A 25,382-nucleotide genomic window follows, 5' to 3' on the forward strand; every position below is an offset into this window, starting at 1 on the left:
CCCAATTCAACTCCATGATCTCTCCTTCATAGTAATTCTCTTCCATTATTCCTTGTTTCAATTAGTGGCACCCATATCTCTCTGATTATGTTAGCCAGAGCACTACAGAAATTCTTGACATTACCTTTCCCATCACTCAATATCCAACTTACCACCAATCTAATTGATGATACCATAAAAATATTTGAATGTTTGTCTTTCCATCTTTACCACCTGGATAAGATGTTTGTATGAGGTATTGAATCCAGAGATACTTAACCACTCAGTCACATCTCCAGCCCTTTTTATTTTTCATTTTGAGACAAAAGGTGCTCAGAGCCTTGCTAAGTTGCTGAGGCTGGCTTTGAATTCACAATCTTTATGCCTTAGCCTCTGGAGTTGCTGGGATTATAGGCATGTGCCACCATGTTTTTCTTGATAGTGTCTTAATTGGTCCAACTACTTCTATTCTCTCTGTGAATCTGTTCTCCACACCATAATGATAGTCAAGTTTTTAAAATACAAGTTTAAGAACATCATCTTTTACTTAAAGCCTTTGTATAAATTCCTTTTGTTCTAGGGATAAAAACAAAAACTTTTTCATTTGCTCTATAGTGCTCACATGCTCTACCTCTTACTTTCATCACCTTCCTCAGTGAGTACCATCTAATGTCTTGTTTCCAGTCATTCTGATTTCTTTTAGTTCCATAAACTGAGTTATATATACTGCCTCCTCTGGCTACAGGGTCTTTGCTTGTGCTAATCTTGTTGACAGTAAGAATAGCTTACTGGCTAAGTGTAAAGCACCTGAACATAGTAGAGTCTCAATAAATATTTGTCAACAGAAAAGATGGTAAACATCCCTGATGGAAGGCAGTGGGGCTAGTCCTAGACAGACCCTTTTGGTGCCAAAACTAGTGTCCTTCAGAGTAATCAAATAAAAATTAACAAGTCCAGAGAAGGAACACGTGGTAGTAAATGGGAGCAGTGAAAGGTGCATCTGTTTTCAGTTCAGCAGAAGGTCATTCTGAGTAGGAAGGTTCTCTGTCTAACAAGACAGGATTTTGTGGAGATCATGTACTAGACACATGGGCCTGGGTTTGATTCCTGCTGCATTATGTGCTGCTGTATGACTTAAAGTTACATCATTTAACTTTTCACAGTCTATTTCCTCATCTGTAAATTACACTAAAGTACCCCACACAGAGTCAAATCTTGTTAACAAGACACTGAACCTGTAAACATTTTGATCTACCTTAAGCATATTACATCCACAGGCCCATGCCAATGATATGGCTTGCCCCACAGGTAAGCCAGTAAGCCTGCCTCCACTGAGTGACAGACTACTATCTCCATCCTCCTCCCAGGAATAAAAAAAATCTTTTATGCTTTTGGTCATAAAATAAAAGAGGGTATGAATCTGTATGAGCTTGGGAGGAGAGTTCCAAGGGGCACACCTGGTGTAAGGGAGTTGTCTTCTCTTCCCTGGTTCTTCATATCAAAGTTTGAAAGAGGCAGTGGGTGGACTGGCTCTGCAGTTAGGATCAGTGGTTACCAGCCCTCAACTGTGAGACTGATCTTGAGAACAGAAAGGAGCCCTCCTTCCCTGACCAGATAGCCCTGTCCAGAAGCCAAGTGTATCCAGCTAACCACCACTGTGATCTCCCAGCCTCTTTTCTTCTTCCTTTTTTTTTTTTTGATCTGTTGAGTCCATTCCTTGAGAATTACAAAGAAATATCACCCTTTCTCCTTCCATTCAAGGGAAGAAAAAAATCCCCTTTCCTAAGAATAAAAAGATTTAAGTCTCTAGTCCACCTCCTTTCTAGTGGGTCACTTTGCTGAGATGAAGACTCTGGGTTTGAACCTTGACTGGAAGAATGAGCTACATGTAAGCTGTCCATAGTGATGTCTGTGAAAGATGAAAGTCGTTTTTTTTTTTTTTTTTTTTTTCCCTCCAAACCTTCTCTCTTCTCACTTCTCCTGTTCAAACTTGTGAGACACACCGGGGCTGTGAATTTCAGGATGAACTGTGGGTGTTTGAATCGAACAGGAATTGTATACGCTCTCCGTGTGCATTCCATGAGTATGCATTGCTTCAATTTGGCCTATGTCTGTTTGGAGGAGGACTTTGAGAGTATGTACGGGGCTGGAATTTGTACGTGGAAGTGTGGAAAAGTGGTAGGGTGTAAGTGAAGTGTGTGGATGAGGAATTATATGTGCATTCAAGAATGTGCTGTGCTTGTAGTTGAGTGAAGAGCTGTGAGAGTACTTGAGCGTGGCAGGCATTATGTGTGTAGGCGCAAAAAGTAGTAGTGTGTACGTGTTATGTGTGTGCGCGCGAGTGTGAGTGAGCGCCAGGGGCCGTCCGCCCGCGCGTCCGCCCGCCCGCCGCGGCTCCCCGTGGGCGGGTCGGGCCAATGAGCGCGCGGCTGCCGGGGCGGCGGGCGGGGAAGGGGCGCCGGGGGCCCAGCGGATGGAGGCTCGCGCGGCGCGGCGCGCTCATTCCGCGCGGGCGTTGCTGGCAGGGGGCGGCGCAGCCACTGGACCAGGACCCGGGCTGCGACCCGGGACGGCGGGCGGCGTCCGGGGCTGGGATGCGCCGGGGGTTCCGAGGTGGCGGCGTTGGCGGCAGCGTCGGCGGCTGCTGGGGGACGAGCTAGCGCCGCGGCGCGGGGACCCAGTCCGGCCCAGCCGGCGAGTGGAGGCGGCGGCGCCACCCGAGCGGCGGCGGCGGCAGCAGCCGGAGCCTCAGCGCCCCTCGCCCACCATGGCCGCCCAGGGCGAGCCCGGCTACCTGGCCGCACAGTCGGACCCGGGCTCCAACAGTGAGCGCAGCACCGATTCGCCCATGCCCGGGTCCGAGGACGACTTGGTCGCTGGAGCGCCCTTGCACAGCCCCGAGTGGAGCGAAGAGCGCTTCCGCGTGGACAGGAAGAAACTTGAGGCCATGCTACAAGGTAGGCATCCCCCCGCGTCCTTGGACTCCCCGGCTGAGACCCCAACTCCTATCCGGACATCTCCGCCCCAGGTCCCGCTACTCCGGCCCACACCCGATTTAGCTTCCCAGCCCCCTCCCCCGCGGGCCGGAGGACACAGGGAATGGGGACCTCGAGGGACTCCCTACCCTTCCACTCCTCTCAGGTCTCCAGGCACCGGGGCCCTTGGCTAACTTGATGGGCTCAGAAGAGCTGAAGGCCGAGTGTTTGTACGAGCGCGCCCAAGTTGTGGTCTAGACTTTGGAGACGGATGCCAGCTTGAGCCCGGACACCTGGGCTGTGTCATCCAGAGTGAGCGTGTCTGTCGTGTCACTCCCGGGCCGCCTAGAATTCTAGTTTTGTTTCTGTCTTGCACGTTTCGCTTTCTCCCCTTGTCAGTCTCCACTTCCTCCAGCTGAGGGGCCTTCTCTCCCTATTGGGAAACGCTCTGCAGATGTCAAGGCTTAAGACGGGAGCTCCCGCCCCCGCCCCCCACCCCCCATCGTCAGGGGCCGGGATCGGGTGAGAGCCACAGCGTGGGGATTGTGTCGGGGCCGTGCCGCTGTGTCTGAGGACAGTATGTGTTCATCCTCTAACAGGCTTATGAGTTACAGTCATTTCATAAAAATCTTACTGTGCGATGAGTGTCTGACTTTGTCTTGCACAACTTGGGCTTTTTTTTTTTTTTTTTTTTTTTTTTAACTCTTTAGTTTCTCTGGGACTTTCCCGGGCAGAAAAGCTGTAATTATACTGGACAAATTCTGATTTATAATGTGAGGATTTGAGTGAACGCTAAAATCCAAGGTCAATTTGACCTTTCTTAAAAACGTTAATTACTAGCCTACTCGAAGCCACTAGTGTGGCTCAGTTCCCACATCCAAAGAGAGAAATGAGGTAGTTTGAATGACTATCATTGTTAAGATTTGTGGTAGGACCAGGCTTTAGACTCACTAAGCAATGGTGGTGAAGATTCATTCAGTAGCTAGTGTCCTTTTATCACGGGGGTTTGGAACTTTCCAAACTTTCTTTTGTGGTTGTATGCATAACTTACTTTGACTTTATCAGTCAGTGTATCGCACTGTGGGAGCGAGTTAGCTCTGGTGGTAATCCAGTGGGTTTTTAGAACAATTAAACAGGTTATTTTAAGAGAACAACATGTTTTCCAAAACAATAACTCGGTAGAAACAAATAGCAAGAGTGTTTGGCAGGAGTCTTTGGATGTGCTACAAACTGTCTCCCTTGTCGCTTATATTTATTGATAAACATCCCTAATACTTCTCATGTCTCTCTTTCCCTCAAATTACATAACTTTCTAAGAGAGTTGTTCCTGTGATAAACTGTTCAAATAAGACTATTACCAGGTGGTTTTGGAAAATAAAGCCTCAATTTCATTTCAGTAACTCATTTTGGTAATTTCATTTGTTCCATAGTTCTTTTTGTCTAGTTTTTGATTATAAAAATATTAAATTTATGTTGTAAAAATATATTGGATTGAATCAAGACCATATATTATGCATCCTTTTCAACAATTTCCAATGTGTTCTCTCCGTGAGTTTGGAGTTATGTGAAAAATTTCCAACCTTTTTCTAATAATAAAATTTTCTCCTGTTACATCATGCTTACCTTTTTAACTTGCACAGACAAATGACAGCAGTCATGTAACCTTCTAGAAAGCCCACATGTATAATCTGAGCTTTAGAAGTGGATTTTTTTTGAGTTAGTTCATTTTCATTTTGAATACTATGAAATATGGGTGAGGCATTTTTTAAAATTTGAAGACTGACTCCTTTATAGATATGTTATTTTGACGTCCAATGGTTTAAAATTGTTTTACAGTGATAGTTTGTTTTACAGATAATAGAGCTAACATTTCTTCAGCTACTTGTATATAATAAAATATTTACTTAGTGATTTTGAACATAAAACTTTGATTAACTTTCCAAAATCACCTATAAATGAATTACCACTTTCATGAATGCAAATTTGAACACATTTGACAGTAGAACCCAATGCACAGTGTACATTTTATGATGCATACTTCCCAGTATCAAATTATGTAGAATCACCCTTGTTCAAGGAATGACTAGTTTCCTGAACCAAATGTAATCAAGTGCCTTATTGCTTATACCAGGTGGTTATAGCAAATGTGAGCACTAGAGTCACTCAGACCTGAGTTCAAATCCCTATGGAATCTTGGGAAAGTTTCTAGATCTCTCCTTGCCTTCAGTTTTCTCATGTGTAAAATGGGGCTAATATGAGGACTTTCTCTTAGGCTTTTGTGAGAAGGAAAGAGATAGTGCCTATTACGCTAAAATTTGTTATAGTGATAATAAATCATAAGAGCTTCATAAATATCAGCCATTTTTATTATTTTTAATAGTAAATATTGCATCATGGATTCAAGTGGTTTCTAGTGTCTGCCACAATTTGTAAGATATAAGCATATACTTTATAAATAGCTGGGAAAAGAAGAATTTTGCAAATTCATAATTGCCAAACCAAAATTGAAAACAAGATAGTAGGAAGTCCGGCAAGTCAACAAATTTGTTAGTTATTTTTGGGTGGAAAACTTTTCATTTAGAAAGGGCCAAGCAAGTAAAGGTTATATTTGTCTGGTTGAGTTTCTGATTATTGTGAATTTGGGTTGGCTATTTTTCTTTTTACAATAGCCTTAAAATATGTGTGGGTTTTCCATTTTAAGTCTGAATAAGATTGTTGGCCTTTAAGTCTTCAGAGTGTAAATTGGTGATTATAATGCTTGGAATTTGTTTGCAGAAGACTGTCCTGGGGGTAAGTTAATCTTTAATAGTTGTATTTTTATTAGTAGAGAAATTCTTCTACGCAATGGACCAAAAATTCAATGAGGTTAAAATATGGGCAGTAGGGTAGTAGTCAAAGAGATGAAATACCATTCTTGGATGATCACTGAATCCTAAAATAATTGATACCCATAAAAACCACCAGACCGAAAATGGAGGGGGAAAAATCACTAGTTTTTTTTTTTTTTTTTTTTTTTGGTGTGTGTGTGTGTTTGATTTAATAACTACTTTGGAACAGCCATGAAGAATGTCTGACATTTTCATTGGAATCTAAATGACACTTATTGATTTTCCCAGGCGATGGTTTTCTAAATGAGAATTTACTTCTGAGTGTAATTTAGGTTTTTAGTGGGTATTGTCAGCCTTGAAATGAATACCATGGACAGCATTTTTCAGTGATAAAGAAAATAATTTTTAATTTCTTCAATGCTGATCTTCAAAATTTAGATTTCTTGCTTCTTGTCACATAGTAATGTTAACTCATTTAGGACAATTAAATGTGAGTTATGATATGTAAATGGGAGGGAAAGTGTTAGACAGGAAGTATGGGAAAAAGTTGGAAGTAATTGGTCAAAAGAGTCAAGAGATATAGTCCTGGTGTTTACCAAAGTACTGAGGCAAATACAGAATTTCTGTATTAATGCTTTTTTTAAGATAAAAAATTATGTGTACCATAAAATTAAAAATTTTCACATAAGATTCAGAAGCATAAGCATTTTCATAATTACCAATGCTTTGTGTTTCAGTAAAGAAAGAAGGGAGCATTCACAGGAGCAGGGTTGGGGTGACTTATTTACATGAATGGTGATTGACATCTGGTGGGTTTTTTAACTGCACTGCTGCTGAAGGCTTTAGAAACCATGTTGCACTTTTACAATACTGGGCAGAACTGGAATCATTCACTACTGCTTGCTTGAGTAGCAGAACAAGCCACCAAAGCAGAGGTTGTCATACTCACTGATTAAAAGTATGAGTAGCAATTATATTATCTTTTTAATGCAGCAAACTTTTGTCATATGGTTTGATATTGTTGAGAAAGCAGAAAGGAATAGGAAGAGGAAATATTTGAAAATGGGAGAGTACTGGAAGTGAAGATTAAGAGTAAAGCTAAAATGAATAGAGCTTTCCAGCTAGTGCTTGATCAAGGATAGCAGATAAGAATAACAAATCAAGTAACTTTATGAAGCTGGGTCAGATCTTGGTTAAGTACAAGCTCTAGTGCATGGGGCTGGGTCAGATCTAGATTTGAATTTTGGTGTTACCTTTGAATAGGGAGCTTGGGAAAATTTATTACATGCAGCCCCATTTCTAAATGGGAGATATTAGCAATAGTTCTTTTATATCCTGAGTAGTTGGTGACAATTAAGGGGAAAAAGATGTATGTAAAATATCATGGTTCTAGCCATATAGGAAGTGCTTAAAAGTAATTATAATGACAATATTCACTATAAACCATAATTTTCTTAAGCTGAAAATGAAAATCAAATTTCATAGAAAATGAATATAATGATTTTATGATTAATGAACATTAACAGCTGTCTAAATACTTTTATTGGTCTTCCTGGTAGCTGGTAGTGTGTTGAGTGGATTAGCCCTTGTAAAGATAGTTAAATATATAACTGAGTGGCTTCCCTAGTCGTGACTGTGGAATTGTAGATTTTGCTCAGGATGAGAGGGCTTTTGACCCTCTTCAGTTGTGATTGTTGTTGCTGTGAGTGTCTTTCATTCTTTGAATAGTCCTGAGTCATTCACTTTTGCTATTTTTACTAAAGACAAGCAGCAAAATCAATCATTCTCTCTTCTAGTTATATGTTGTTCTAAACTGGAGTCATTTATTGGTGTCTACAAAAGATCTTTTTGAAAGAAAATGCTTTGTCTGAACTAAGTTGTTCTATTTGCTCACCTGAAAAGTGGGATAATAATAGTCCCACCATATGGAAATGTGAGCCCTGAACAAGAGAATGCACCACATTAGAATGTTGATCCCAGGGCTGGGCACATGACACTTAGCAAACATTAGTGTAGCTGCAGCACTTTCTCACGTGATAGATAAAGATTTCAAAACACTAGAAAGCAAACACTTGCCAGTTTATTTAATTTTTTAAAAAAATTGCTCTGAATCCTTTATTTGAGGTGGTGGTGGTGGAGGAGTGCTTGATTTATTATTAAATGAAAGTCTTCCTTTAAAAAAATCAGTTTGTTAGGGCAATTGAAGTTGAGTCCCAGAGCAGAATTGAAAGGTAAAGTGCTTTATAGACTAATTGAAAAAACACATCAGACATTATGTAGCTTGGCAGTAAAAATCTTAGGAGCTGCCTGCATGCCTGCCTGGACTGAGGCTCTCACTTTGCCACTGGTGGAGGCCTGTGAAGATGTGATGTGGGCTCATGAGCACAGAGTGAGCACTTGGTAATTGTGCATACTCAGTAATACTATCTTATCTGGGAAGACTCGTGAGGTTTTGGTTAAGTTGATCATTGATCATTCAGACATAGCTAGAGAGGTTTGTTGTATTGATGACTTTTATAGACAGGAATGTATTTGGCTGTGACTAAGAGAAAGCCTAACATGGAGTGGGTGATACAACCCAGGAGTGTACCATCTTCACTTCACAAGGAGTCCCGGGTTAAGGGGTGCAGGCCTTGACAGCTGCTCAAGGGCATGAAGATGCCTGGCATCTTTTCTCCTTCTCAGCTTCGTTATCTTTAGCCTGTGACTTTTGGCCTCATTTGTGCAGTGTGGTTTTGGTTATGTCCAGAGGTACACATCTGTGATCTGTGTGGGGAAAAGGGGGAAAAAGAAAAATAGTTCTCTTTTCAAGATTTTTTTTTTCTTGACATGACAAAGAATTCTCTCTCCTGGAAGTTATATATTTACTTCTTTGGTCATTGTTTGCTGCAAGAGACTGTGGCAGTGTGTCTTTTCCAACCCGCTAGTTGAAGCAGGCAAGGAAGAGTGGGGTCAGGGTGGATGCTGGATGTTTGATTTTATAGCTTTGACACAGTAGGCAGAGCAGAGGAGCCTTGTGACCCCAGATTCCAAGTGTGACTGAAGCCCAAGTTTATCTGTTTTGGAGACTGTGGCCTGTCCTGTCAATCCTTACCAATTTAGATTTCTGGTAATCATACATAGGTAGAACTTTCTTCTTAACACAATCCAGGTGTAAACAGAGGAAACACCCTTGGATCATCTAAACCTGTTTTTACCTTATTATTCCTTTTATCAACAGGACCTAGATCCACTGAGAATTGAAATTATTGTTGGAAACACCCTTGATCATCTAAAGCTGTTTTTACTTATTATTCCTTTTATCAACAGGACCTAGATCCACTGAAAACTGAAATTATTGTTGTGGTTTTTTGTTGTTGTTGTTTGCTAAACACGTGCCTTGGAAATATCTTTTTTATCTTCATTGTTTTGTCCACATCAAATGTTTTTTCCCCATCAAAAAATTACATAACACAACATAAACGCTTATTTTTACTTTTTTGTTGCTCTAAGATCTCTTTCTTCCTAAGATATCCTTCCTTTCTGCTACCCATCTCCCGTTTCTTTTGGTAGTAACTGTTTCAGTATAGTTTGAGCTCCTGCTCTTTTGGCTTTATAGATTGATCACTCTAGTGTAATCTGGCCAACAAAGCCAGAGTTTGTTCAGGAGATGAAGTCATTTTTCAGGCAGTTTGATGGAATTATTATCAAGTTTGTGCCATGCTTTGCTATTTGAAACTGTCTAGAATCATGAGCCAATAAAGTATGCCCATTGGCCCATCCTTAGTTTATGCCATTCATGTTAAGATAGAGCTGACAGTCACCATACCTATATATTCATTTATGTAAAATGCTTAATAAACCAACACAGATGAGGCATGATTTTAATACTAATTTTAATGGCTTTTTCAGTGTGTGGAGATGACCTTGGCAAGTAACTTTTGTTGTTATGTTGCAAGAGCCAACACATTTGATTGTTTTTTAATCCTTCGGTATTACCGTTTAGGACAGCGTGTTAAAACCATCAAGAGAAACACTTTGTGGATGTTATGCATTTATATATCCCTAAAATATGAATCCACTAATAACTGTAGGTGATGAAAGCATTTATATGTGTAGTATTAAATTCTGTTCCCATTTATGATGTTGGCATATGAAAAAATAATGCTCCCTTTTCAGCTGTAATGCAGTTTCTCTCGTCACAGTGAGAAAGACAATCGTATATTAATCTGCATATTGAGTTTAATATGGACTTTAACTTCATTTCTTGAATAGAAAAGAGGCTAGCCATAGAATTTGAAAATTAGCCATTGCTTTTATTTCACTGATTTGAAAAGTAATACTTATTAAACAGTACTTGAAAATTCACTTTTACAAATGTAAACAAAACAAATCAAACAAACAATAACAACAACAATAACAACAACAACAACAACAACAAACCAAAAGTCATCCTGAAGTCCCAAATCTAGCAATAACCCATGAGGTTATTTTGTGAAAAATTTTCCTGATCTTTAAAAATATGCTCACATGTAATATGTTTTTGCAAGACATAATGAGTTCCTACTGTATGTCAGGTACAGTGTTAAGTTTTGGGGATGCAGGTGAAAACAAGATAAATATGGTCATTACCCTTGTGTGACTTTAATTCTATACTAGGATCATAACTCCTCTGTTTCACTTAGCATTCTACTAGAGGTATTTTCTGTTTCATTAAAGATTATTAAAGAACATGGTTTTAAATATCTACATAATTCCCTTGACAGACACTTTGTTTAATGTTATAACAACATAAGACTTTTAGTTGGCCAGATAGTGGGAAGAACCAAATGTTTATATTCATACTGCTCAGGGCTTAGATCCTGGCTTTATCATTTATTAGCCATGTGGCCCGGGACAAATCAATAACTTCTTTGAGCCTCAGTGTGCTCATCTCTAAAATTGGTATATAAGTGTCTTCTAGATCATGGCTGGGCTAGAAATAATGTACACAAAGAATCCATAAGTGCCAGCTATGGAGCAGGTACTCAAGGAATGGCAGTATTGAATACTAATACGGCTGCCCCAAACACTTTTGCCTAAAAAGCCTTTCATGTATCATTGGTTGTTTGAATAGGAAAAATTCTTACTAGTAAAATATTTTGGGTCAAAATGAAACTGGAGTTTTGATTCTGTGCTTCTGCTAGCAAATGAGACTGGAGTTTCTCTACTTCTGCTGGCAAGTGAGGTCTGTGTAAGGTGCAGGTCTCTGAAGCCCCGAAGTGTTGCTGCTCTTAATGTTGGCAGACCCCAGCAGCTCCCTGTCAATGTCCTCTTCCTTTTGGGTTCTTGTCTCATAAATTCGAAGAATGAAATCCACAGACCAGGAAGAGTAAGTGTAAGAGTACGATTTATTGAGATTAGAAACAGGAATAGAACTATTGCAGTGCAAGAAGGGACCTGATAGCAAGTTTTCTCCATGAAACTGTGCTAGTTTAGGGCTTTATATAGCACTTGGGTCACTGTGATTGGTCCAAATTTATGCTAATTAGGATTTGGAAGAAGTACCTACTAGATAGGTTTGGAAATGTACTAACACTGTTGGTCCAATTTTATGATGGAAATGTACTAATGTGGTCAATTCTCCAGTCCCAACTTCCATTCAGGTCTGCCCTGCTTTCATTTTCTCTCCACAGATCAGGAAGTGGGAGTTTGAGGTCATAGGATGGGGCTGCAGTGCAGGTGTCTGTTCCCGTGCCCAGGCAGGCTCCACTGAATAGACTGTGCTTAAGGGCCAAGGGCAGCCACTCCCTGCTCCACTGCTCCCACTTCTCAGCAGGGACTAGTAGGTTGGCTGCTGGGCTGCCCTGGAGAGCCATGTTAAAAGGGCATAGACATCTTAAGGCTCTTGATCTGTTTTGCAAAATTATTTTCTAGGAAGGTTTTCAGGTTAGGAAAAATGGACAGCAGATTTGTAGGATATCTGCTTCTTTTATCTGGCTCATTTGAGCAGGCAGTTGTGAGATATTAGGAAACAACTAAATTAACAATATAGGGTTAGAATTCTGCTTTGCTTTTTTTTTTCACTGAAAAATTTAAGTAAGTGTCTTTCTACTGATTAGCATGTCTGTGGATCAATAGTTCTTAAAAACCATGTGCATAAAAACCACCTGGGTAGTTGGCTTAACAAGGCAAACTGTGGACCTCTCTCAGAGAGCCCAGACTCTCTGAAGGTGTTGCTGGAAGTGGTGGCAGAGGTCTGCATTTTGGAAAGACTCATGTTAAGTTTGATGTAGGTAGTCCCAGGATCACACTAAGATGTGTTGCTGGGTGGTTAGAGGGAGGTCAGATAATTGAGGTTAAGAAGAGTTATATTCTTTTCTTTCTTTGATTCCCTTTATCCTTGAAATTAGTTCTTTTTTCATGGTCTCTTACCACCTTGAAGCATTTTAGACCAGGAACATAACTTATCACTGCATGTTGTGTGTAGTAGATTATTGTAGGGGCTTGGGAATGACACAAACCTATCTATATTCTCGTGAAGGGGATATAGTGTCTTTATTATTGGACTGTAGACCCCGAATGCATTCAGTTTTCTTACATACTCCCATTAAGTTAGGAATAATAGACAACTAGTTAATATTTCATAAAATAATAAGAAAGCACACACTTTTTATTCTAGGCATTTAAAATGTGATACGAAGAGAACTTTTTAAAAAAGGATAATAATCATCTGTAATCTCATTTTTCTGCCTTAAAATATAGTCCTTGGGTTATTTGCATAGAGTTCATATAATTGCTTTTGTGGCATTAACTACTATTTTTAAGTCAGCATTTTGATTTACTCTATTAAATTTTTTTTTGTATTTCTAAGTAGTTTACAGAAATAATATTTTACGGTTGAATAATAATACATTGGATCTAAAATTATTTCTTACAACTATGGACTACCTTATAGTGAACATAGTTACATACCTCTCTTCCCCTTTGGAGCTATATGTTGACAAAAAATGTTTGGAGAATATGGGTATTGAAGAATGATGGGAATTTTGACAGTAGCAGCTGACTTTAACAAGCACCTAATATGTGTTTCTCTTCCTGGTGCTTTATGCCTGTTCAGTATCTAAGCCTCCAGAACACAATCCATGAAATGCAGATGCTTTTGGGAAAAGCTTTAAACGTATTAAGTTTGGACCCCCTCACCTTTTTAAAATTCTGATTGGATCTAGACACCAGTGTTTTTTTAGCATTGTTGTAGAGTTTAGGCTCTACATCTACATCATAGGATGGGGCTGCAGTGCAGGTGTAAGGGACAACTGTTCTGAGTTCAGAGGCAGTACTGCTTCTTAAGTCCCCTGCCAAAACACAGAGGATCCTGATGGTAGACAGAAGGATGCATTAGAATTCTCAGTGAGAAGATAGACATTCTAAGGTTCTGCCTTCTACTAGTTTTGGTTAAATTTTCTTATTTTCTCCCTTTGTGAACTGGAGATAATAATACCTCTCTCCAGGGTTATTGTGAAGATTATATGATAATGTTTATAAAGTTTGGCTTAAAATTGGAGCCCGGTAAGTGATCTGTGTTTTTCAAATTCATCTTGTATTTTTCTCCAGTATCTAACCCAATGCTGTGAAATAGCTGGACTGTGTTTATAGAATAAATGACTTGTGATAGGTCTGGATTAAAACCTTTGTCCAATTTTGGTCTAGTGGACCTAGCATTGACCCCATAGAATAGAACTTTAAAGCTAAGGCATGTACTTGGCCTTATGAAACACCAAACAGTTCTGCCTTGTAATTAAGGTAGAGCAGTTCTCCATGTGCAAGATGGTATTTGTTCATCTTTAGTGTAGGGAATATGTAGAATGTTATACTATTAATGATAGCACATTAGTGTGACATTTTGAATGCAAAACAGTTCAAGTGAGGATAATGCTAAATAATTTATATCTGTATTTGATCTGGATTAGTGTTAAAATTGAAGTTTGTCAAGTTTGATATAACTTTCAATTTTTTTTTTAGCTGCAGACATTGGATGATCTTGTTCTTGGAATAACATCTTTGAATATTTGCTTAAATGTGATTTTAAAGTATCTCAGTGAGATAATCCACTCCCCAAAATGAGAGCAGTCTTTTATAAAAGTCAGTTTGTTCTCTGTACTGGGATCGTTATTGAGTTAGAAGGAAATAACCCACTTGTCTTAGTAGAGTGATTGACCACAAGTCAGGGGACTTGAGTTCATGATTCACTCGTGCCACTGACACTTTTACCTGGGACAGCTTTGTAAGGCTTTGGATTAGAAGCCCTTTAATAATCTCTTCCAGCTCTCGTATTCCAAATCTTTTGCTCAGTATGTAATATCACCATGTTGGAGGCTGACTCACTTCTATGTACATGAGTAGTTTGGGCAGGACTTTGTCTTGCTGTGTCCCCTACACAGGAGCTTTCCCTGTGGATGGGGAAGCTGGTCAAGTGCTGATAGTGGGAGTGTCTTGGCTGTGGAGGAGCAAGAACTGGCAGGAGGGCTAAATACAGGCTGTTTTCTGACATTTGGCAGTCAGTTTGCAGCACCCTGAATTCTAAATGGTGGATGTTAGCCCAGGTAAGATTTTCCATAATAATTGAGCAGGGGTTACAATGTCAACCACAGCTGACACTTGTTGGTGTTGACATCCTGTGCTAGATGAACAGCAGAGTTTGTATGCTTCCCCAAGTAGCATCTTTTTGTCACTTTTTCCTTCTCCTCTGCCAGCAAGTCCAGTTATCAAGCTTCTTGTGCCAGGATTTATATGTGGCAGCTAAACTGCTAGAGTTACACAGCAGGGAAATGTAATAATATTTAGTAGAGCAAAATGCAAATTAAAAATAACGTTATACTCCATGGATGTATCGTATATCAAAATACACTCTACTGTCATGTATACCTAAAAAAGAACAACAACAACAAAAAGACATCTATGTGTCCAAATTTCAGGTATTTTCAGAATTCTTTTAATTGGTTAAGTATTGAACACTAACACAACATTTCTCTTACCTTTCATGGAAGACCACTAAGCTTGTATTGTCTACATTTTGATTTGATCTTTTATTGTATTCTGAGCTTTTTTGGAACTATTTAAAGCACAGTCAATATTTTGGCAAGATTTTATTGTTTTTTTAATTGCTTAATTGGAATGATTTAATGTTAAAAAGTAAGAAAATTACATGTTGAGATTGGCTGCTACAGGAGGAATCATGTAAAGAAATCTTTATTTTAATTTGAGGGAGATTTTTTAAATTAATTTTTCATAAAGGAAAGGGAGACCCAATATTATCATAGATCTGTAACATTTTGATAATTTAGTAAAATGTGGTTGGTACTCATATTGTCATCTAAACAGAAATACTGTCTTAAATCTATATTTACCATTAGTGAATAGACATCTGGGATGCATTATCTATGGAAATTATATTTGACCAAGTCAAGACAATTAGGATTTGGCAAAAAAACATTACAAAAATTGATTTTAATTTAACAGAAATTCTGCACAAATGACTAGCTTTTTTTAAAGATTTTTTTTATTGGTTGTTCACAACATTACAAAGCTCTTGACATATCATATTTCATACATTAGATTGAAGTGGGTTATGAACCCCCAATTTTACCCCAAATGCAGATTGCAGAATCACGTCGGTTACACATCCACAATTTTACATAATGCCCTATTAGTAATTGTTGTATTCTGCTACCTTTCCTATCCCCCTCCCCTCCCCTCCCATCTTCTCTCTCTACTCCATCTACTGTAATTCATTTCTCTCCTTGTTTATTTTCCCATTCCCCTCACAACCTCTTATATGTAATTTTGTATAGCAGTGAGGGTCTCCCTTCATTTCCATGCAATTTCCCTTTTCTCTCTCTTTCCCTCCCATCTCATGTCTCTGTTTAATGTTAATCTTTTCTTCCTGCTCTTCCTCCCTGCTCTGTTCATAGTTGCTCTCATTATATCAAAGAAGACATTTGGTATTTGTTTTTTAGGGATTGGCTAGCTTCACTAAGCATAATCTGCTCTAGTGCCATCCATTTCCCTGCAAATTCTATGATTTTGTCATTTTTTATTGCTGCATAGTACTCCATTGTGTATAGATGCCACATTTTTTTAATCCATTCATCTATTGAAGGGCATCTGGGTTGGTTCCACAGTTAGCTATTGTGAATTGTGCTGCTATGAACATCGATGTGGCAGTATCCCTGTAGCATGCTCTTTTAAGGTCTTCAGGGAATAGTCCGAGAAGGGCAACAGCAGGGTCAAATGGTGGTTCCATTCCCAGCTTTCCCAGGAATCTCCATACTGCTTTCCAAATTGGCCTCACCAATTTGCAGTCCCACCAGGAAAGTACAAGTGTACCCTTTTCTCCACATCCTCTCCAGCACTTGTTGTTGTTTGACTTCATAGTGGCTGCCAATCTTACTGGAGTGAGATGGTATCTTAGGGTGGTTTTGATTTGCATTTCTCTGACTGCTAGAGATGGTGAGCATTTTTTCATGTACTTGTTGATTGATTGTATATCCTCCTCTGAGAAGTGTCTGTTCAGGTCCTTGGCCCATTTGTTGATTGGGTTATTTGTTATCTTATTGTCTAATTTTTTGAGTTCTTTGTATACTCTGGATATTAGGGCTCTATCTGAAGTGTGAGGAGTAAAAATTTGTTCCCAGGATGTAGGCTCCCTATTTACCTCTCTTATTGTTTCTCTTGCTGAGAAAAAACTTTTTAGTTTAAGTAAGTCCCATTTGTTGATTCTTGTTATTAACTCTTGTGCTATGAGTGTCCTATTAAGGAATTTGGAGCCCGACCCACAATATGTAGATCGGAGTCAACTTTTTCTTCTTTCAGACGCAGAGTCTCTGATTTGATATCAAGCTCCTTGATCCATTTTGAGTTAACTTTTGTGCATGACGAGAGAAAGGGATTCAGTTTCATTTTGTTGCATATGGATTTCCAATTTTCCCAGCACCATTTGTTGAAGATGCTATCCTTCCTCCATTGCATGCTTTTAGCCCCTTTATCAAATATAAGATAGTTGTAACTTTGTGGATTAGTCTCTGTGTCCTCTATTCTATACCATTGGTCCACCCTCCTGTTTTGGTACCAGTACCATGCTGTTTTTGTCACTATTGCTCTGTAATATAGTTTGAAATCTGGTATCGCTATACTGCCTGATTCACACTTCCTGTTTAGAATTGCTTTTGCTATTCTGGATCTTTTATTTTTCCATATGAATTTCATGATTGCTTTATCTATTTCTACAAGAAATGCCGTTGGGATTTTGATTGGCATTGCATTAAACCTATAGAGAACTTTTGGTAATATCGCCATTTTGATGATGTTAGTTCTGCCTATTCATGAACAGGGTATATTACAAATGACTAGCTTTTGAGCTTGTAAAAATTGTCTTCTCAAAAATCCTTAGGGAAGAGCGAGGCTGTGTACAATGAGGAGTTGTTGGAAAAAGTCATGCGTGTATATTATGGGACTGTAGACGTGAAGGAGGCCTTTTATCTTTAAAAGGAATACAACCTCATGAAAGAAGAAACTGCTTGCACCCTTCCTCCTCCTCCTCTTTTTATTTCATGGTACTGGGGATCAAACCTAGGGCCTAAGGCATACCGGGCAAACACTCTACTGCTGAACCACATCCCTAGGGCTCTCTACCTGCACTTCATAACAGAAAATAAAAAAGAGACCATGGAGCAAGGCCATACTTACTTAATGTGCGTTTTACCTCCATCCATAAATGCAATAACAGAATAAGAAGAGTCAAATAGGACGAAGGCAAAGTCAATTCAACGATGCACTATTTATTTTGTTACTGATGTGGGTGTCTGCTACTTCTGGTGTCCCAGGGGCTATGTCCTTAATCCATCCACCTAAGGGATTAAAAAGGTGGACATTTGTCTGTCACCTTCCTCTTTGAGGAGATTTGAGGTTTGGCCCCATGGGAACTACCTTCCCTGCATTTCTAGGTTACATACATTTGAGACCAACTGGCCTCCAGAAGCATCCAACAAGTTCCTAGGGAAAGAAACGAAAAGCACCTCTGGTGTCAGCTTGAGACCAGGCATTGTCAGCACAGAGTGGTTTGTTACCTATGTGGAGCTCTTGCTGTAACTTGATTGGAATCAAAGATGAAGGACAGCAGAGGGGTGAGATGGTAAAGAAAATGTGTGTCCAGTCAGTGTTTTCTATATATTTTAAAATAAAAAATTCAGAAAGGTGGATGACTACAGTTGAGTAAACTTTATGATATTACAGAAACAAACCTATTTGTAGTCAACAGGTTGGAGGGATAGGAGACCCTCCCTCCACAAATGAAACAATTTATGAACCAGAAAAGACTATGACAATGCCAGAAATCAGTCATAGAATCACGGTGCTCCAGGAAAACTAAAAACTAAGTGCTGCTGCATTGAAATAGGTAAAGGAAAGTTGTTTCACTTTATTTGGGTCAGTCCCTCTCCCAAGCAAACACAGCTTATGATTGAGAAGAAAGGCACAATGTGTGGTTTCTTCTTTTTGAACTACCCAAGAGACTAGTTTCTGTCTTGCCTGACTTGGAGGAACTGGCATACTTTGGATATCTAGGGGTGCTTGAGAACAAAAGAAAGCTCAGGGGATTCAGTGCCAAAATAACCTGTAGTACTGCAGATAGACACCAGAGGGAGCAAAAATCTGCAAGTTCTTATAAAAGAAACTGGAAAACCTATCTGAAATTACACACATAATCTTAGAGAAGACGCATTCCTCTAAAATGTTTGTAAGTCTCCCAGAATCTCTAACTGGGCTGGTTGGTGAAAGTCTTTCTCACACAAAGCCCACGTGAAAGTCTGGTAGTAGTTGTTTTTTTCAGACATAAAAAGCACAACAAAAATAATAAGCTGCATGAAGAAACAGGGAAACACAGTCCATTTAAAGGAACAAAATAAATCTCTAGAAATTAATCTAAAAGAACAGAGCTCTGTGAATTACCTACCAAATAATTACCCCAAACAAAACAAAACAAAACAAAACAGAAACAAACAAAAACAAAAACACAAAATATACATTAGCTCAGTTCACTACAAGGGAAAATAGATAATGAAACTATGCATAAAGAAAATTAATATTAGTAGGAGGGAAATATTGGAGAACAATATTGGCTAGATTATATTGTTATGTCGTGTGCATATGTGAAAATTTAACAACAGAGACCATCATTATATATAATTACATTGCACCAATAAAAATTTGGAAAAAAGTAGTATCAACAATGAGTTAGAAAATATAAAATAGAAGCAAACAAATTCTGAAACTTGAGGATACAATATAGAATAGAAAAACTGATTTGGGAATCAACAAGTAAGCAGAAGAAAGACAAATGAAGAAAGTTAGTGAAGTGGAAGACAGGTTATTTGAAATTAGTCATGTGCCACAATGTTTTAGTCAATGATAGATGACATATATAATGCTGGATGCACAAAATTATGGGGGAGATGAAAAATTCCTCTTGCCTAGTGATGTTGTAACTATTGCAACATTGTAGAGCAACATATTACTCACATGTGCTTGGCAGTGGCAGTGTAAACAAACCTGTTGTGTTAATTGTATAGAAGTATAGAATATTATAGTGATACGGCCACATCAGTGTTTATAGCAGCTTAACTCAGAGGAGCTAAACTATGGAACCAACCTCAGTGTCCTTCAAGAGATAATGGATAAAGAAAATGTGGTATACCTCTCTAGCAGTCAGAGAAATGCAAATCAAAACCACCCTAAGATACCATCTCACTCCAGTAAGATTGGCAGCCACTATGAAGTCAAACAACAACAAGTGCTGGCGAGGATGTGGAGAAAAGGGTACTCTTGTACATTGATGGTGGGACTGCAAACTGGTGCGGCCAATTTGGAAAGCAGTATGGAGATTCCTGGGAAAGCTGGGAATGGAACCACCATTTGACCCTGCTATTGCCCTTCTTGGACTATTCCCTGAAGACCTTAAAAGAGCGTACTACAGGGATACTGCCACATCGATGTTCATAGCAGCACAATTCACAATAGCTAGACTGTGGAACCAACCCAGATGCCCTTCAATAGATGAATGGATAAAAAAAATGTGGCATCTATACACAATGGAGTATTACACAGCAATAAAAAATGACAAAATCATGGAATTTGCAGGGAAATGGATGGCACTAGAGCAGATTATGCTTAGTGAAGCTAGCCAATCCCTAAAAAACAAATACAAAATGTCTTCTTTGAAATAATGAGAGCAACTAAGAACAGAGCAGGGAGGAAGAGCAGGAGGAAAAGATTAACATTAAACAGAGACATGAGGTGGGAGGGAAAGGGAGAGAAAAGGGAAATTGCATGGAAATGGAGGGAGACCCTCATTGTTATACAAAATTACATATAAGAGGTTGTGAGGGGAATGGGAAAATAAACAAGGAGAGAAATGAATTACAGTAGATGGGGTAGAGAGAGAAGATGGGAGGGAAGGGGAGGGGGGATAGTAGGGGATAGGAAAGGTAGCAGAATACAACAGTTACTAATAGGGCATTATGTAAAATTGTGGATGTGTAACCGACGTGATTCTGCAATCTGTATTTGGGGTAAAAATGGTAGTTCATAACCCACTTGAATCTAATGTAAGAAATATGATATGTCAAGAGCTTTGTAATGTTTTGAACAACCAATAAAAAAAAGAAAATGTGGTATATATACACAATGAAATATTACTCAGCCTTAAAAAAAAGAATGGAATGATGGCATTTGCAGGTAAATGGATGGATCTGGGGAATATCATGCTAAGTGAAATTTTAATTCCCCAAAACCAAATGCCAAATGTTTTCTGTGATATTTGGACACTAGTTCACAATAAGCGGGGTATGCTAGGAAAGACTAGAGTTACTTTAGATTAGGCAGAGGGAAGTGGAGGGAGCGGGGAGGGCTGTAGGTATAAGGAGGATAGTAGAATGAACTGGACATTACTACCTATGTGCATGTATGATGGTGTGACTGGTGTGATTCTACATTGTTTACAACCAGAAGAATGAGATAGTTATACTCCATTTATGTATGATATGTCAAAATACATTCTACTGTCATGTATACCTAATTAGAACAAATAAAAAATTAAAAAAAGAAGTATTGCACATATAATTATGTATAGTACATGATCCTTGATATTGATAATAAACAACCATGTTACTGGCATATGTACTTAATATACTATGCATTTAATCATTGTTTTAGAGAATATTTCTTCTATTTATAAAAAATTACTATAAAATGGTATGTTGTGTTATGCTGACACATTTACCATGTCTCTTGATTGCATAAGAGGCCAATTTGAGTGATTCATCTATACTATCTTGGTTTATATAACTACACTCTAAGGGGTGTTTGCAAAATGACACAATTGTTAACAGTGCATTTCTCAGAGAGCACTCCTGTTGTTAAATGGTTCATGACTGTGTATGTTGGAGGTAACAAAAGAAAAAAAAAACAAAGTCTAAGGGACTTATGAGACACCATCAGGTGGAACAGTACTGTATATGTGTTATGAAAATTCAGAAGAAGATAGAAAGAATGAGGAAAAGAGCATATTTGAAGCTCTAATAGCTGTAACTTCCAAATCTGAGAGGGAAATGGGTATCCAAATTCAAAAAGCTCAGAGAACTGAAACTATGATGAAACCAAAGAAATCCATATGAAAACACATTACTATAAACCTGTCAAAGAGAATCTTGAAAAAGGCAAGAGAAAAGCAATTCATTGTGAACAGGGAACTCCTATAACAGTATCAGCAAAATCATCACAAGACAGAATGGAGTGGGACGATACGTTAAAAAGTCCAAAGAAAACAAACTACCACCTAAGAGTAGTACACAAAGCAAAATCATCTTTCAAAAATGAAGAGTAAGGGGTGAGGTTGTGTCTCAGTGGTGGAGAGAACTTGCATAGCATGCATGAGGCACTGGATTCCATCCCTGGCACCACATAAAAATAAACAAAATAAAGGTGCTGTGTCCATCTACAACTAAAAAAATATTTTAAAAAATGAAGAGTAAGTCATGACCTTCCTGGATAAACAAAAACTGAAGACTTTATAATGGCTAGACTTGCTTTGTAAGAATTGATAAAAGAGGCCTTCAAGTGGAAACAAGGGAATGTCACATAAGAACATGAAAGCACATGGAAATAGAAAGCTGTCTGGTAAAGAAAATATCTATAGGTTCACAAAGATGCCAAAAACATGCGTTGGAGAAAAGATAGCCTCTTCAACAAATGGTGCTTGGAAAACTGGAAATCCATACGCAACAAAATGAAATTAAACCCCTATTTCTCACCATGCACAAAACTCAACTCAAAATGGATCAAGGACTTAGGAATACAACCAGAGACCTGCATTTAATAGAAGAAAAAGTAGATCCTAGTCTCCATCATGTGGGATTAGGCCCCATCTTCCTTAATTAGACTCCTGTGGCACAAGAATTAAAATCAAGAATCAATAAATGGGATGGACTCAAACTAAAAAGTTTCTTCTCAGCAAAAGAAACAATCTGTGAGGTGAATAGAGAGCCTACATTTTGGGAACAAATTTTTACCCCTCACACATCAGATAGAGCACTGATCTCGAGGGTATATAAAGAACTCAAAAAGCTAAACACCAAAAAACCCAAATAACCCAATCAATAAATGGGCCAAGGACATGAACAGACACTTCTCAGAAGATGATATTCAGTCAATCAACAAATATATGAAAAAATGTTCATCATCACTATCAATTAAGAAATGCAAATCAGAACCACTCTAAGATTTCATCTCACTCCAGTCAGAATGGCAGCTATTATGAAGACAAACAACAATAAGTATTGGCAAGGATGTGGGGAAAAAGGCACACTCATACATTGCTGGTGGGACTGTAAATTGGTGCAGCCAATATGGAAAGCAGTATGGAGATTCCTTGGAAATCTGGGAATGGAACCACCATTTTACCCACTTATCCCTTTCCTTGGACTATACCCAAAGGACTTAAAATCAGCATACTACAGGAACATAGCCACATCAATGTTTATAGCAGCACAATTCTCAATAGCTAAACTGTGGAGCCAAACTAGATGCCGTTCAGTGGATGAATGGATAAAAAAAATGTGTCATATATACACAATGGAATTTTACTCAGCAATAGAAGAGAATAAAATCATGTCATTTGCAGGTAAATGGATGTCATTGGAGAAGATAATGCCAAGTGAAGTTAGCCAATCTCCCAAAACCAAATGCCAAATGTTTTCTCTGATGTAAGGAGGCTGACTCATAATGGGGTAGGGAGGGGGGGAGCATGGGAGGAATAGATGAACTCTAGATAGGGAAGAGTGGTGGGAGGGGAAGGGAGGAGGCAGGGGATTAGCGATTAGCAGGATGGTGGAATGTGATAGACATCATTATCTGAAGTACATATATGAAGACATTAATTGGTGTCAGCATACTTTCTATACAAACAGGTATGAAAAATTGTTCTATATGTGTAATAAGAATTGTGATGCATTCCGCTGTCATGTATTTAAAAAATAAAACCAATTTAAAAAAAAGAGTCACAAAGAAAATGGGAATGGAATAAAAGAGTATTATTGCAAAAACTCAATAAAATATAAAGAAAAACTACAAGAGAGGAAAAGAGGGATAAAATAGTTGTAAAACATAGAGAACAATTAACAAAGGCAATAGGATACAGAAAAAGCAGCATTTGGGGGAATTTTACAGCAGTAAACACCTACATTACAAAAAATGGAAGATTTCCAATCAACAGCCTAACTTTATACCTGGAAGATCTAGAAAAAGAAGAACAAATATAACTAAAGTAGCAAGATGAAGAAAGAAAATAAAGTTGAAAGCATAAATGCAATACAGAATAGGAAAGGAAAAAAACCACAAAGAAACCAAGAGTTTGTTCTTTTAAAAGATAACAAAATCAAAAATTTCTTAGCAAGGCTTAGCTGAAAAAAGACACAAAAATCAGATACCAAAGGGGAGACATTACAACCGATGACTACCATGAACAATTTTATGCCAACAAATTGTGTAACCTTGAAAAAACTGATGACTTTCTAGAAACAATCTACCAAGACTGAATTATGAAGAAATAAAATATTTGAGCAGATCTATAACTGTTACAGAGTTGAATCACTAATAAACATCTCAACAAAGAAAACCCAAGACTGCATGGCTTTACTAAAGAGTGCTCCCAAACATGACACTAATCCTCAAAGTTTTCCAAAATAATGAAAAGAAAGAAACACTTGCAGATTTATTTTATAATGATAGCATTACCCTAATACCAGAATCAGAAAAATATTGCAAGAAGAGAAAACTATGGACCAATATCCCAGATGAATTTTGATATAATATTTTAGCAAATTTAATAACAACACATTGAAAAAGTTACAAATTGTGAAAGTACGGGGATAATTTAATATGAAAATCAATATAATACTGGTATCTGAACAAAAGAACAAACAACATACAATCATCTAAGTTGATGTGAAAAGACATTTAAGAAAATTCAGTACCTTTCATGAAAAAACTCAAGGAACTAGCAGTTAGAGGGGAACTAACTGATTATAATAAAGACCATATGTGAAAACCTCACATCTCAACATCATTGTCAGTGGTGAAATACTGAATGCTTTTCTTCTAAGACCAGGATAAAGGTAAGGTTGCCCTCTTTTACTTTTTTTGCTTAGCATAGTACTGAAAATCCTAGACAGAGCAATCAGGTAAGAAAAAGATATAGAAAGCATCCAAACAGAAGAGGAAGACGTACAATCCATAAAGAAAACATCACCTCTATTGTCAAATGATCTCTGATAATCCTGGTTTGCAATTGAGATAATCTTGTATTTAGGAATCCCTAAAGATTCCACAAACACACTGTGAGATAGAAAAATTCAGCAAAGTTACAAGATACAAATTCAGCAAACAAAATAAGTTGTATTTCTATATGCTAACAGTAACAATATGAAAAGGCAACTAAGCAAACACTTTCATTTATAACAACAACAACAAAAAATAAAATACTTAGGGATAAATTTAGTAAAGGAGGTAAAACACTTATATGCTAAAAACTATGAAACATTGCTGAAAAATTAAAGAAAACCCAAATAAATGGACAGTCATCTTGTGCTTATGCACTGGAAGACTTTATATTGTTAACATGTCCAAAATGTCTATAATTTCCAAACTGATGTATAGATACAGTGTAAACCCTAGCAAAATACTAATGTCAATTTTAGTAGAGATATGAAACAAAAACCATCCTAAATTTCATATGGAATCTCAGACCCAAAGTAGCGAAAACAATCTTGATAAAGAAGAGCAAAACTTGAGGTATCACATTTTCTGACTTCAAAAATGGGAGTTCATAATCCGCGTGAATCAAATGTATGAAATATGATATGTCAAGAGCTTTGTAATGTTTTGAACAACCAATAATAAAAATAAAAAAAAACATACTACAAAGGCACAACAATCAAAATGGTATGGTAGTGCATGAACACAGAAATTACCACTAGTGGAACAGCACTGAGAATCCAGAAAGAAAACTTTATATCATCAAATGACCTTGACA

General features: G+C 38.1%; 1 protein-coding gene across 3 annotated transcripts in view; it reads left to right on the forward strand.

Moving 5' to 3' along the window:
* Nucleotides 1–2,398: 2,398 nt before the first annotated feature.
* The window catches only part of BICC1 (BicC family RNA binding protein 1), a 296,610-nt gene continuing 273,626 nt past the window's right edge, over nucleotides 2,399–25,382 (forward strand). For all 3 annotated transcript variants that reach the window (XM_081267022.1, XM_081267023.1, XM_081267024.1), the window contains exon 1: nucleotides 2,399–2,936. In XM_081267022.1, the coding sequence (XP_081123148.1) occupies nucleotides 2,453–2,936 (484 nt within the window). In that variant the 5' untranslated portion in view covers nucleotides 2,399–2,452. The remainder of the gene's footprint in view (nucleotides 2,937–25,382) is intronic.

The sequence above is a fragment of the Spermophilus citellus genome, assembly GCF_964194105.1.
Source record: "Spermophilus citellus genome assembly, chromosome: 15".
Lineage (NCBI taxonomy): Eukaryota > Metazoa > Chordata > Mammalia > Rodentia > Sciuridae > Spermophilus > Spermophilus citellus.